We start from the raw sequence: 13833 nt of genomic DNA, 5'->3' as shown, positions 1-13833 counted from the left end.
AACCTCCTGATGGACGGTTTCATGGCGAACGGCCGCATCCCTTTGTATTTCGCTTTGTGCATCCTTTTCTGCTCTGGCTAACTGAAACGTGGATTCCTTGAAGACTAGAAGAGGGAAGTGGTGGGTGAAGCTGGCATTACCTGTACAGGAACAAATCCTTGGCCAGCCATTTGGTCCCCACGATCTTAAAGATGATCTCATAGGTTTCTAGGGCTTTTAAGTGCACGCCACTGGGTAAGGCGGGATGCAGGCACTGCGCTAATCTCTTGCTGATGACGAGTCGTCTGGGCAACAGGGAGTACCTCAGGTTACTCTGTAGAGCCTGGAAAACAAGAGGAGACGCACATGAGGAAGGCGGCGGTGGCGACGTGGACAGAGGGGCACGCGTCCCCCAAGGCCGGGAAGACACCAGCAGGCCGCGGCATGGGTGTAAGAGGCAGGATGTGAGCGGACAGGAAGACACAGGGACGGCTTGGGAGGGCTCAGGGTCCAGGGCTGTGAGCCAGCATCAGGGAGACAGGCCTGGGGGAGCCCCCGGCATTGCTGGAGGGGAGGCAGGGCGTGGATTCAAGAGTGGGGGAGACCCTGCGTCCCTTCAGTGGAGAAGGAAATGGCTACACACTCCAGCATTCTTGCCTAGAAAATCCCATGGACAGAGGAGCCTGGTGGGCTTCAGTCCATGGGGTCGCAAAGAGTCGGACACAACTGAGCACACCGCACATGCGTTCCCTTCAAAGGGCCTCTGTCTCCAACAGGCCAGCTTCCTGTGAAGCCGTGTGCTTCTGTCTGGGGAAGCCTCCAGTCTACACCTGCGACCGAGCAGAACACAGACCTCCCCGTCCCCGAGAAGAGCCTTGTGTGTGAGCTGTGGAAGGCCTGCATTTCCCATCAACCTCCTCTCAGCTGCGCTTCACGGCCACGTGTTCTGAGTGCAGTTCGGGGGGTCGGGGGCAGGGGTCGCCCAGCAGAGATGGGGAGCCGTGTGCTTCTAGGCTAGGACTCCTGGTGTCTTCGCCAGTAAGTTCCATAGGAGGAAGTCAGATCCCTGCTGGTGTGGAATAACAGTCCCCCCAGCTCCACCCTGAGCAGGCCTCCTGCAGCAGGACACAGGCCTGTGTGCGTGCTAAGTCGTTCAGTTGTGTACAGCTCTTTGCAGCTCCATAGACAGTAGCCCACAAGGCTCCTCTGTCTGTGGGCTTCTCCAGGCAAGAATACTGGAGTGGGTTGCCACGCCCTCCTCCAGGGGATCTTCCCAACCCGGGGCTCGAACTCCTGTCTCTTGTGGCTCCTGCATTGGCAGGAAGGTTCTTTACCACTAGGGCCACCTGAGAAGCCAGGGCTGTGGGCATGGTCTGTGCTAGGGCATTCCTGGGTGTTCACTGCGCCTGAGAAATACAGTGGGTGGACTTCCTCCTAACAGGGCGCCTCTCTCCTGGGGGCAGGTCCATGCTGTTCTTAATGGCATCAAGTGGCCACTCCGAGAGCGCTGGGTGGGTCCCTGTGACTCAGTCTTATACACCATATGTCCGCCCTTCCCATGCAACAATCCACACGACTCACACAAATATTTACTGAAAGCTGTCAGGGTGAAGTCCACGTTTTTCACAAAGCCACTCAAGAAGGCCTCCACGCGGACTCCCGCCTGATTAGCCGGACCCACCTCTCAATGCTGCGGCTTCAAACTTTCTAACAACATAGGTCCACTGGAGGTCCCTGCCTGCCCCCCGCCACGCCCCCACCAGCTCTGCCTGAATGTTTTCCTCACTGGACTCAGCTCAGCACCTACTCAGGGAGGCAGGAGCATCCCCCCGCCCCAGGGCAGGGTGCACATGGAGCTGTGCTCCGTCGGGTTCCACGTGTCGCTGACGGGCAGCGTGGAGCTAAGCACCATCCTCTCCCAAGCTGAGCTATGTGAGCCATATGTGGCCAGATCTGCCTTCTTCCTCTGATGTTCTCGAAACATCTCTCTGCACAGTGACCGCTCCCAAAGCAGACAGCTCACAGGAACATATCATTTTAAGAGGTGGATGACTTAAAAGAAAGGGAAAGCCAACCAGTGTCTTTTAATGTGCTCGTGTCCAAAACAAAAAACTGAGGCAGTGACCTGGCAAAATGCGCTGTGGCAGCAGGTGAGAACTAAGGTGTCGAGGCAGCAAGAAAACAACCGTAGGAAACACATAGGAAAGAGTGCATTTGATGACTTTCAAACACGCAGAAAAGCAGGTGGAATTGCAACGCACCGCCCAGGTTCAGCAGCTGTGAGTTGGCCGATCCCGACGAGAAGGCTTTTAGGAAACCATGTCTGAGACCCACTCACTGACTGGCCTCTTGACACTTGGGTCCTGGGCTTTCGCCCCGATCCCAGAGGAGAAGAACCAGCTCTGGCCTCACCTGTTACATCCGTCAGGCAGAGCTCTTGCTGTTTTCTCATTTCTGCTCAGCACAGTCTCAGGATTTCTGCTACTCAAGGTGCAGAAGATGGGCTGCCGCTCCTAACGGGGTCACCTGGGACCTGCAAGTGTTTGCCCCCGCTTCGCCCCAGGGCTGTACATCAGCAGGATCGCGTTTCTCTACCCTTCTGAACACCAGTGTGGGCACCTGACCTACCCTGGCCAGTGAGCCGAGTGGCATCATGTGTCACTCCTGGTATGGGCTTTAGAAGCCAACTTCAAGGCCCAATGGGTTTTCTTTCTCTGCTTCTAAGATCGTGGAGACCCCGCCGCGAACTGCAGCCCCTCCCAGATTGGGCCCCTGAGAAATTACAGACAGCAGAAACCATCCGCTGACCCACAGAGGCAGAACTCAATCATGCTGTGAAAACCACTGAGCTGTTTGTTTTGGGGATTTGTTCATTACTATGGCATAACCTCCCCTCTCCTGACTGATACAAATCTTTCCATATAAATGGAATTACAAGAAAGCATAGCCATTCATTCCAAATGAACAAGGCTGGTTGCTATTGCTTTCTTGTTTAAAATTGTTACTCCATTTAATTTTGTTAAAGAAACATAACTGAGAACTGAGACCCTACCAGAACACGTGGAATGGATTGTTCACTGTACTCTGCCCACGCAAATCCAAGCAAATACATCACACCTGAGTCAGGGAGTCAGGGCCTCTGAGTGACAGGGACACTGAAGATGAAGGAAGCTGTCTGATTTGAAGGCCAGCAAGAAAAAGGGACAACAGAGGAAGAGATGGCTGGATGGCATCATCACCTCAACAGATAGGAATTTGAGCAAACTCAGGGAGACGGTGAAGGACAGGGAAGCCTGGCAGGCTGCAATCCATGGGGTCGCAAAGAGTCGGAAACAAGAGAGCAACTGAGCAACAAAGAACAGAGGACAGAATCAGACAGTACTTAGAAAAATGAGAAAATGCTCATCCTTTCTGATTAAAGAGAATACAAATTAAAACTTCTGTGAAGTGCTATTCTTTTCACCCATCAGATTGGCAAGTTAGATGAAAGAACACAGGTTCGGGAGTCGAGCAGAGACACCCAGAGATCAGGAACTGGGTTCATCAAGCCCACAGTCAGGATTTGGCCAGACCGTATTTGCAAGCTTGCTCTCTGGAGCGGCTGTGATGTAGATTGCCCTCTGTACCACTCTCATCACGAATAATGGGGCTAAAATAGTGCCTCGGTCATAGTGATTTTGTTAGCACACTTCTCATAAAGGCTGGCATTTAATAAGTGCTTCAAAACTGAGGTTACACAAACAATGAGGCAGAGGTTATTATAATGCCTGGTTTAAGTACGCAAGCTTCAGGGTCAGTCTGGAATTCCAGTTCCCTCCTCTGTTAGGTGAACCCCTTAACCTTTCTGGGCTGCAGTTTCACAGGAAAAAAGGGGCCTCACAAAGTTGTGAGCATCATGACATAATCACACACAGGGTCTACTGTGAGTAAGCAATCAACAAGCATCTCCTCTTATTATAATGACAGTTCAGTTCAGTTCAGTCAGTCGTGTCTGACTCTGCAACCCCACGGACTGCAGCATCCCAGGCTTCCTTGTCCATGAACAACTCCCAGAGTTCACTCAAACTCACGTCCATTGAGTCGGTGATGCCATCCAACCCTCTCATCCTCTGTCGTCCCTGTCTCCTCCCGCCTTCAATCTTTCCCAGCTTCAGGGTCTTTTCCAGTGAGTCAGCTCTTTGCATCAGTATTACAGTTTCAGCTTCAGCATCAGTCCTTCCAATGAATATTCAGGACTGATTTCCTTTAGGATGGACTGGTTAGATCTCCTTGCGGTCCAGGGGACTCTCAGAGTCTTCTCCAGCACCACAGTTCGAAAGCATCAATTTTTTAGCTCTCAGCTTTCTTTATGGTCCAACTTTCATATCCATACATGACTACTAGAAAAACCATAGCTTTGACTAGACGGACCTTTGTCGGCAAAGTAATGTCTCTGCTTTTTAATAAGCTGTCTAGGTTGGTCATAACTTTTCTTCCAAGGAGTAAGTCTTTTAATTTCATGGCTGCAGTCACCATCTGCAGTGATTTTGGAGCCCCCATAAATAAAGTCTGTCACTGTTTCCCCATCTATTTGCCGTGAAGTGATGGGATTGGATGCCATGACCTTTGTTTTCTGAATGTTGAGTTTTAAGCCAGCTTTTTCACTCTCCTCTTTCACTTTCATCAAGAGGCTCTTTAGTTCTTTGCTTTCTGCCATAAAGGTGGTGTCATCTGCATATTTGAGGTTATTGATATTTCTCCAGGCATTCCTGATTCCAGCTTGTGTTTCATCCAGTCCAGCATTTCTCATGATGTATTCTGCATACAAGTTAAACAAGCAGGGTGACAATATACAGCCTTGATGTTTCCTTTCCTGATTTGGAACTAGTCTGTTGTTCCATGTCCAGTTCTAACTGATGCTTTTTTACCTGCATACAGATTTCTCAGGATGCAGGTCAGGTGATCTAGTATTGAAAGCTCTCCTGCTTATAAAAAGCTCTCTTGCTTTTTCAATGATCTCTGGTTCCTCTGCCTTTTCTAAAACCAGTTTGAACATCTGGAAATTTACGGTTCACGTACTGTTGAAGCCTGGCTTGGAAAAGTTTGAGCATTACTTTGCTAGCATGTGAGATGAGTGCAATTGTGCAGTAGTCTGAGCATTCTTTGGCATTGCCTTTCTTTGGGATTGGAATGAAAACTGACCTTTTCCAGTCCTGTGGCCACTGCTGAGTTTTCAAAATTAGCTGGCATATTGAGTGCAGCACTTTCACAGCATCATCTTTTAGGATTTGAAATAGCTCAACTGGAATTCCATCACCTCCACTAGCTTTGTTCATAGTGATGCTTCCTAAGGCCCACTTGACTTCACATTCCAGGATGTCTGGCTCTAAGTGAGTGATCACACCATCGTGGTTATCTGGGTCATGAAGATCTTTTTTGTACAGTTCTGTGTGTTCTTGCCACCTCTTTTTAATTTCTTCTGCCTCTGTTAGGTCCATACCATTTCTGTCCTTTATTGTGCCCATCTTTGCATGAAATGTTCCCTCTGTATCTCTAATTTTCTTGAAGAGATCTCTAGTCTTCTCCCATTTTATTGTTTCCCTCTATTTCTTTGCATTGATCACTGAGGAAGGCTTTCTTATCTCTCCTTGCTATTCTTTGGAAGTCTGCATTCAAATGGGTATATCTTTGCTTTTCTCCTCTGCCTTTCACTTTTCTTTTTTTCACAGCTATTTGTAAGGTCTCCTCAGACAACCATTTTGCCTTTTTGCATTTCTTTTTCTTGGGGATGGTCTTGATCACTGCCTCCTGTACAATGTCACAAACCTCTGTCCATAGTTCTTCAGACACTCTGTCTATTAGATCTAGTCTCTTGAATCTATTTCTCACTCCCACTGTACAGTCGTAAGGGATTTGATTTAGGACATACCTGAATGGTCTAGTGGTTTTCCCTACTTTCTTCAATTTAAGTCTGAATTTGACAATACGGAATTCATGATCTGAGCCATAGTCAGCTAGTATCAGATTTAAAGATGAAGACAAAATGCACTGCATTTTAAAAGAATTGATTGAAATCCAATCACTTACAAATAATGTCCTTTATTGTCACAAAAGCAAATAAGAACACTAGTTATATGTCTTAAGAAGAACGTTTGAGGAATTGTTGTTCAGTTACTCAGTCATGTCTGGACTGCAGCAAACTAGGCTTTCCTGTTCTTCACTATCTCCCAGAATTTGCTCAAACTCCTGTCTATTGAGTAGATGATGCCATCCAACCATCTCATCCTCTGTCACCCCCTGCCCTCAATGTTTCCCAGCATCAGGGTCTTTTTCAATGAGTCGGCTATTCCCATAAAGTGGTCAAAGTATTAGAGCTTCAACATCAGTCCTTCCAATGAATATTCAGTGTTGATTTCCTTTAGGATTGACTGGTTTGATCTCCATGCTGTCCAAGGGACTCTCAAGAGTCTTCTCCATCACCCCAGTTTGAAAGCATCAATTCTTTAGCACTCAGTGTTCTTTATGGTTCAATTCTCATATCCGTACCTGACTACTGGAAAAATCACCTTCCCAGGTGGCTCAGTGGTAAAGAGTCTGCCTGCAATGCAGGAAACCGAGGTTCGATCCCTGGGTAGGGAAGATCCCCTGGAGAACGGAATGGCTACCCACTCCAGTATTCTTGCCTGGAGAATTCCATAGTCAGAGGAGCCTGTGGGCTATGGTCCATGGAGTCACAGAGTTGGACACGACTGAACACACACACACACACACACACACACACACACACACACACACACCAGTGGCTAAGACTCTGCCTTCCCAACTCAGGGGGCCTAGGTTCACGGACACACGCACACACGCAGGGGGCCAAGGTTCAATCCTTGGACAGGGAGCTAGATCCCAGACGCTGCAGTGAAGACAGAAGACCCCACACGATGCCGCTAAGACCTGGTGCAAATACGTACACACCTAAGGTATCTAAAAATACACAGATACATTGTCTCTACTCTCATGAGCCTTTCCCACTGTCTCACTGAGGACTCACACATGGAGAGAATCAGCTCCATGTTTTTAAGGCACACTGAGGACAGGAGTTATCTAAAGATGCATTCCTCGCTCTGGCTGTTATGTATTCCAAGCACTGAGTGCTGGTTCAGCCCTGGCGGCTTTCGTCACCCATACACCCTCGATTCAGGAGCATCTCTGCTTGCGGGCTGTTAACTCCGGCACCAGCTCCGTCACCCTGGGTCATGAGCTAAGTGTCTGGCCAGCATGGCCGGCCCACTAAGACACTTCTCAGTGGGAAGTCGGGGGTGGGGGGCATTCTGCTGCAGCGCCTCTGGAAGGAGCCTGGTGGGCACCTGATGCCCTCAGCTTCTGCTGCTTTTGAAGAAGGAGACCTTCTCCTCGGAGCAACTCTGTCCTAAGAGGTGTCAAAACAGTGCTGGGTACTGCTGCTGGGAATATAAGCCGGGGCAGCTGCTGCGCTCCTAACAGTATTAAACACTTGATTTGTTTACCAAATTATTCATTCCATTTGATCCAGCAACTCCATTTTTGGGCACACACCCAGAAGAACTGAAAGCAGGGACTCGGACAGTTGTGTGCACACCCATGTTCACTGCATTACAATCCACAATAGCCCAAAGGCGGAAACCACCCAAGAGCCCATCAATGGATGAATGGATGAACAAATGTGGTTTGTACGTACAATGGAATATTATCCAGCCTTAAAAAGGAAGGAAATCCTGACATGTGCTACAGCATGGATGAACCTTGAAGACACGGCATGAAATAAGCCAGACACAAAAAGACAAAGATATTGTATGATCCCACTTACATGAGGCTTCTGGTGTAGCTGACTGATAAGCGACAGAAAGAAGGCTGGGGAGAGGGGGGAGTGGAGGTGAGTTTACTGGACAGGGCGTTTCCAGCTCAGGAAGAGGCAAAAGTTCTGGGATGAATGGTGCTGACGGCTGCACAGCAGTGAAGGACGTTGCCTGTCACTGGACTGCATGCTCAGAAAGAGTTAAAATGGTAAATTTTACTTTATGTATATTTCACCACCAAAAACCAAGAAAGAAATGAATGCTGTGTTCACCCAGCTATTCTTGCCAGACCGGTCTTGAGCTGCAAGGACCATGAACTCTTGAGTGACGTCCACGCCTTGGATTAAACTGAACACTCTTTCCTGACCAGAGAGCAAAGGGCCTCTTTTTTAAGTCCTGAAGGGACCCAGGGACTTGGTCCAGCCTCTCGAGAGTGAGAGTTTCTTACCCTTTAATTAGTAAAATAGCTCCCCCTCACCCCAGAACCAAGTCCCACCGGCTAGAGCTTGGAAACACCCGATTCCCTCCTCCTGCCCCTTGAGCTGTTTAAGAGCTGCCAAGACTGAACCTGGTTCAGGTCAGGTAGGCCCACCCTGACTCCGCCTTCCTCTTTCTAGCCTCCATCCAGGCATTTCACTTTGGCAAGACACTTCTCCAGTGAGCTAAGCTCAGGGAATATTTCCAGGGACGCTTCATTGTTTGGGTTGTGTTCTTTAGGAAAACAGAAACCCAAAGTGACCGGCCAATAAGTTAACACACACACACACACACACACACACACACACACGAACACTGAAAACAATGTATACTTAGAGTGAAATGCTCCTCTATAACCGTAGAATAAATATCTCAGGGAAACAGATGAATTAGGAAGGAAACATGGCCATGTTTTCAAAATTACTTTTTAACATGCTAACCAAAAGGAAAAATATGATTAGACAGGAAATTAAACTTCCTTGTTTGTTTCACCCAGGCACTGTATTATTTTACAGTATTCCTTGAGCTATAATTAAGATATAATTACAATAGTTTTAACCTCATTGTATTCATAGGCTCAGCAGGCTGATCTTAGAACAAAATAATAAAATACAAAATACAAGTTGTAATGAAAAGGTCTGAACCACATCTGAGCTCCATTAATAGAGACCAGGAAGTGTCTCATTTCACTCCACCCAAGGCAATGTCAATGTTTCTCTTTCGTTTCACTCTGACATTATCCAGTCTGACAGTCTGATATTCTCCAGGACTCCCAGCACGATTAAAACAGCTCTATGTAAGAAACATGATTAAAAATTCCAAAAGGGCAGCTCGTGGACTCGAAAAGTAACTCAATATACTTGGAAATGGTTAAGATGATAAATTTTATGTTATATGTATGTTAATCACAATTTAAAAAAAATTCTAGGGTAATTTAATGACATGGGTGAGGGGAGAGAGTTGAATTACATTTTAAAAATGCTCTAGCCTTTAAAATAAAAATTTTAAATGTTTCCTTTAAAAATTTCTAGAAGAAAACATGTCCACACTGCTATATATAAAAGAGATAACTAACAAGGATCTACTGTATAGCACGGGGAACTCTGCTCAATACTCTAATGAGCTATATGGGGAAAGAATCTAAAAAAGAGTGGCTCCACGTGAGTGTGTAACTGACTCACTTTGCAGTACAGTGGATACTAACGCAATGTTGAAAAGCAACTATCCTCTAACACGTGTGTGTCAGTCGCTCAGTCGTGTCCGACTCTTTGTGACCCCACGGACTGCAGCCCACCAGGCTCCTCCGTCCATGGGACTCTCCAGGCAAGAACACTGGAGTGGGTTGCCAATTCCTTCTCCATTATGAATTAATCTGAAAATAAAAATAAAGAGAGGCTCCCAAAGAAGCCCGCCCAGACCTGCTCTGCCAGTGTTAGTACTGGCCTCGGAACGCCTGATGAGTGCCTGACGCTCATCTATAAGGGGTGCTGAGGAAGCCAATTTAAAACTCCGGCTCTTGTTAAGCAGATGGTGAGGCCCCGCATGTTTTCCTTCTGGAAGTCCGTCATCTTTATAAGGATGTTCGTTTCATGCCACAAAAACGAAGCTGCAGTGAGTCACACTGTCCCCAGGTGGCACAAGCTTGAACACTCACTAAATACTTGCCAGGGGACAGCAACAGTGCCCTTCAGACGGAATAAAAACAGGACAGACACAGAGTATGGACAAGGACTTCCCACGTTAAAGCAGGCCTCGCCGGACAGCATCCGGTCTGCCCTAAGATGGCAGTGACCTGGCCACCACACCAGCTTGGGAGGGGGCAGGAGACAGGTGGGGAAACTGGCATGTCATCACGGCCTCCGAGAGCCAGGGCGGGGGGCCAGGATCCCAGGTAGCCAGCGAGGCCAGCTTCGGTTTTCACAGGTGGGGAGGGGGAGTGACTCAGGTCCGACTCCTTCATACAGGACAAGCTTCCTGCTGAGAAAGGTCCTTGTGTGTCGCTGTACAGCTTTCTGATCAACGCTGAGAGCAAGACTGCAAAGCTGCACCCTTACCGAGTCAGTTCTCACCCACACTGCGTGGTCCAAGCAATAAAGCTGCCAGCAGAGCCCGGGACGCGGCGGTTCACTCAGCCTCCTGCATCCATTAGTGTCCCAATAGGACACATTTTTTTTTTCTTTTAAAATTTTCTTAAAGATTATTTCTTTTACATCTGGTCTACCTTATTGCTGGAGCTTGCATTCATTGGTACTTTCTGAACAAACGGCACGCTGGTGGCACAGAAAGAACGGACTGAAGGCTGAGCCTCTCCATGCCTGGAGAGACCTTACAGTGCACAGAGAGGGGCACGATCCAACTGTGTGTGCCAAGAACCACTGGATAGAGCCTGGGGCCTGGGCTCTGCTCGGCGAGTCTCAGAAAACTCGTTTCTGTCAGCTTGTGCGGCGGGATCGGCAGTGGAGGGAGGACCAGGCGGGCCTCATGCACGAGGCCCAGGAAAGACCAGGAAGCCGAGGGCAGGGCCGATGCAGTGGGGAACTGGGGCTCCAATGGGGGCACTGGGTGGGAGCTCTCAGACCCTCACTGGCCGTCAAGCCTGTCCCAGGCTGCCGCTCACGTTATTAACAGAAAACGCGCCATCACCTGGTCTCACGCTGGTCCCGCAGACCAGACTCCAAAGGGAGCTGAGGCCACCGGGACGCTGAGTCCACTCCCACCCCAAGGGCGTCGGGATCTCACGCGTGTGCACGCACAAGGGACACAGCCATCCCAGGCTCCTGGCTGATGGGACTCGGGAGTCCGACACCAGGCCAGAAAACTCTTCTCAAAACATCCCAACGAATGCTTCGCTGCCTCACGGAGGGGCAGGCTACGACATGTGGGCTCACTCGTGGCTCTGTGGGCTCACTCGTGGCTCTGTGCTTCCTCTCCTTTGAATTTACGACGTGTGGGCTGTAGGAGCCACTGAGCTCATCACTACACCTCCTTCCCCTGTCCCCTGCCACACCCAGGTTAGGAACTTTAGGGGCTACTGTGATGCTTTCCAGCGCTTTCCGGGTTTCCAGACTTGATTCTTTGCAGACTGCAAGACAGGTCCTGGGCCCTCCCTCAAGCCCACACGCCAACCACCCCCCCGGCCCCCCGTGGACTTGGATGGGCCTGAGTGTCATTCGGTGTCTTTATCAGTAAAAGGAGTGGAGGATTTTGGAGGATTCTAGGTTTGAAAAATAATGGGTGAGAAGCATATAACTGGGGTTCACTAAAGGGAATCACCACATTGTGGGGGGGCGGCTGGTGATGGAAAACCATGAAGGTCAAGGCAACTGAGTTCTACAGTAAACCACATGAAAGGCAAATGCACACGAGGGGCAAACACACCCTCCAGAGTGCAGTCTAAACCCTGAAACACACACAAAGCAGAGACGGCTAAAATAATTAACCACCACGTATACGTGGATTCAATAATAAATGCAAGCCTACCGTTTAGACACACAGATGGTGACATGTCTGGAAACATGTTATTTTTCTGCTTTTTAAACGTATTTTAATCCACATACAAATGACAGCTCTAGCAGACAAACCAGAAGCCTAATAACCAACTTGTCAAAAGTTAATAACCAACTTGTCAAAAGTCAAGAGCCAGGAGGGAAGACAGAAGGAGTGGCAGGTACGAGTCTCACTGCTAATTCCAAAGAGGCTTTGGACACAGAAGCATTACTGGCAGTACTCAGTGTTCTTCAAACTTCACAACACCAGGAAGAACAGAACTGGCGTGCTCAAGTGAGACTCAGTGTTGGGACTGAAGTCCCAGGGGCACCTCCCAACCACCCCCACCCGCTGGAGCAGAACAGGACGTGCCCTCCCTGCTGCTTGGGCTGCCCTGGCCCACAAGGGTCTCACGCACCGGGTGGCCCCGGGGGTGGGTGGCCAGCAGGGGCGGCCACAGCGCCGGGGACGGTAGTTCAGCCTCAGGTTGGGGCTGAACCTCTCTGCCACGGCGCCAGCTGGCTGGAAGCCCACCTGGTCTGGCTTCCCCGTCCTGGGCTGCACTCCTGTATGGAAGCAGGTGATGCTGGACAGAGCCGCTAGGGTGAGTGGTGGGGCTGCCAACAGCATGCCCAGCGGTGGTGGCTGAAGCCCAAGGGCCTGGCTCGCTCTCTCCAGGTCAGCTCGAGCCCGACACCGTCTCCTTCCTCCAAACCCAGCATCTACAAAGCTGCCGGGGACACTTGGGACCTAGAGGCAGAGCGTGCGGCGGGTACAGGGCAGGTGCTGGAGAGACACGGTCTCCTCGGAGACGTGAGGGGGTCCATACGCAGGATGAAGTCTGTGTGGGCACGAATATAAAATCCTCGCCAGTTACTCCATAAAGACTGATCAGGCCAGAACCAAGCCAATGCCAGCGGCGGGGGAAAGGTCACCACAGGACACTCTGCATCCATGAACAACACACACACAGGACATTCTGCATCCATGAAGGACACACACACACCCTACTGTCAAGAAGCAACACACACACACACACACACATACACACAGTTATACCATAAAAACTGATTCCGGCCAGAATCATGCCAATGCCAGTGGCGGGGGAAAAGGCCACCATAGGACACTCTGTATCCATGAAGGACACACACACACATACACCCCTACTGTCAAGAAACAAGTGTGCCTGCATCAGCCCACAGAGGAAACAGGCTCCCATGGGTTACGGATGGTCCAAGGTTGCAGATCAGTTAGGGAGCTTTTGGAATGTAAAGAGTAGGGTATCTGACTCTCTCTGTCTCAGGGAAGAGATGCGGGGCTTCCTTGCTGATGCAGGAATCACAGAAGGTTAACAATGCTGGGCCAAGAGACCCTGGTCCAGATGAGCCTACTTCTGCGTTTGGTCAATGCAAGAGCTCAGTGGCGCCCTAAAGGGACCCAAACGCTTTCATGCTCACACACTCCGAACAGTAAACTGACTTCTCTTCAGTTTTCCTGCCATAACCTCAGAGGTCCGCTGCATTATCAGGCATTAAATTCTCACATGACTACAGAGAAAAGCAAGGAAAAAAAAAAAGGTCTGTTCCATTCTTGTCTATCTGTATTAGAGGAAATCCTCTCCCCAAACTGCCCAGCCACATCTAATGGTCAGAGAAGGTCACATACCCATGTCTGAATTAATCCTTGCCAAGTGCCAAGGATAATGGAACTACTAGGATTAAGTCCTCCGACAATAATACTCCACTGGGGCTGGAAGGCGGGGGCTACCATCCTGCAGTGCATCGCCACCTGATCCCTAGACGTGCCTGGGTTCTCTAGACGAGGAGGAAGGGGGGTGGCCGGGTGGGCAGCCAGCACGTTGGCCCCAAGCTGCAAAGTGCAGGGCCTGCCCCTGAGCCCCAGGGCTCCGCTCCTAAGCTTGGTGTTCCCTCCTTCACCCCACAACCTCTGACTCAGGACACCTGAGCACAATATGTTCACTTCCGAGGTGTATCTCAGGTTCTGGGAGGATGTGACTTAAGCCAGACAATAAGCACCGAAAGCACGTGGAGTAAAACATAAGGCAGAACTGTGTAGTTTGGAT

At 49.5% G+C, this 13833-nt stretch overlaps 1 protein-coding gene across 6 annotated transcripts in view; it reads right to left on the bottom strand.

The window, feature by feature from the left end:
* Nucleotides 1-13833, bottom strand: part of DOP1B (DOP1 leucine zipper like protein B) — a 127415-nt gene that overhangs the window by 87489 nt on the left and 26093 nt on the right. For all 6 annotated transcript variants that reach the window (XR_008684446.2, XM_055416175.2, XM_055416160.2 and 3 more), the window contains exon 3: nt 141-322. Coding sequence is in view for 5 of the 6 variants with exons in the window: in XM_055416175.2 (XP_055272150.2) it covers nt 141-322 (182 nt within the window). In the remaining variant the exon portion in view is untranslated. The remainder of the gene's footprint in view (nt 1-140; nt 323-13833) is intronic.

Source organism: Moschus berezovskii, chromosome 1, assembly GCF_049115385.1.
Source record: "Moschus berezovskii isolate FMDL1 chromosome 1, NW_MosBer_1.0, whole genome shotgun sequence".
In the NCBI taxonomy this organism is placed as follows: Eukaryota; Metazoa; Chordata; class Mammalia; order Artiodactyla; family Moschidae; genus Moschus; species Moschus berezovskii.
Note: the sequence above shows the minus strand (reverse complement) of the source record. Positions and strands in the feature narration are given on the sequence as shown.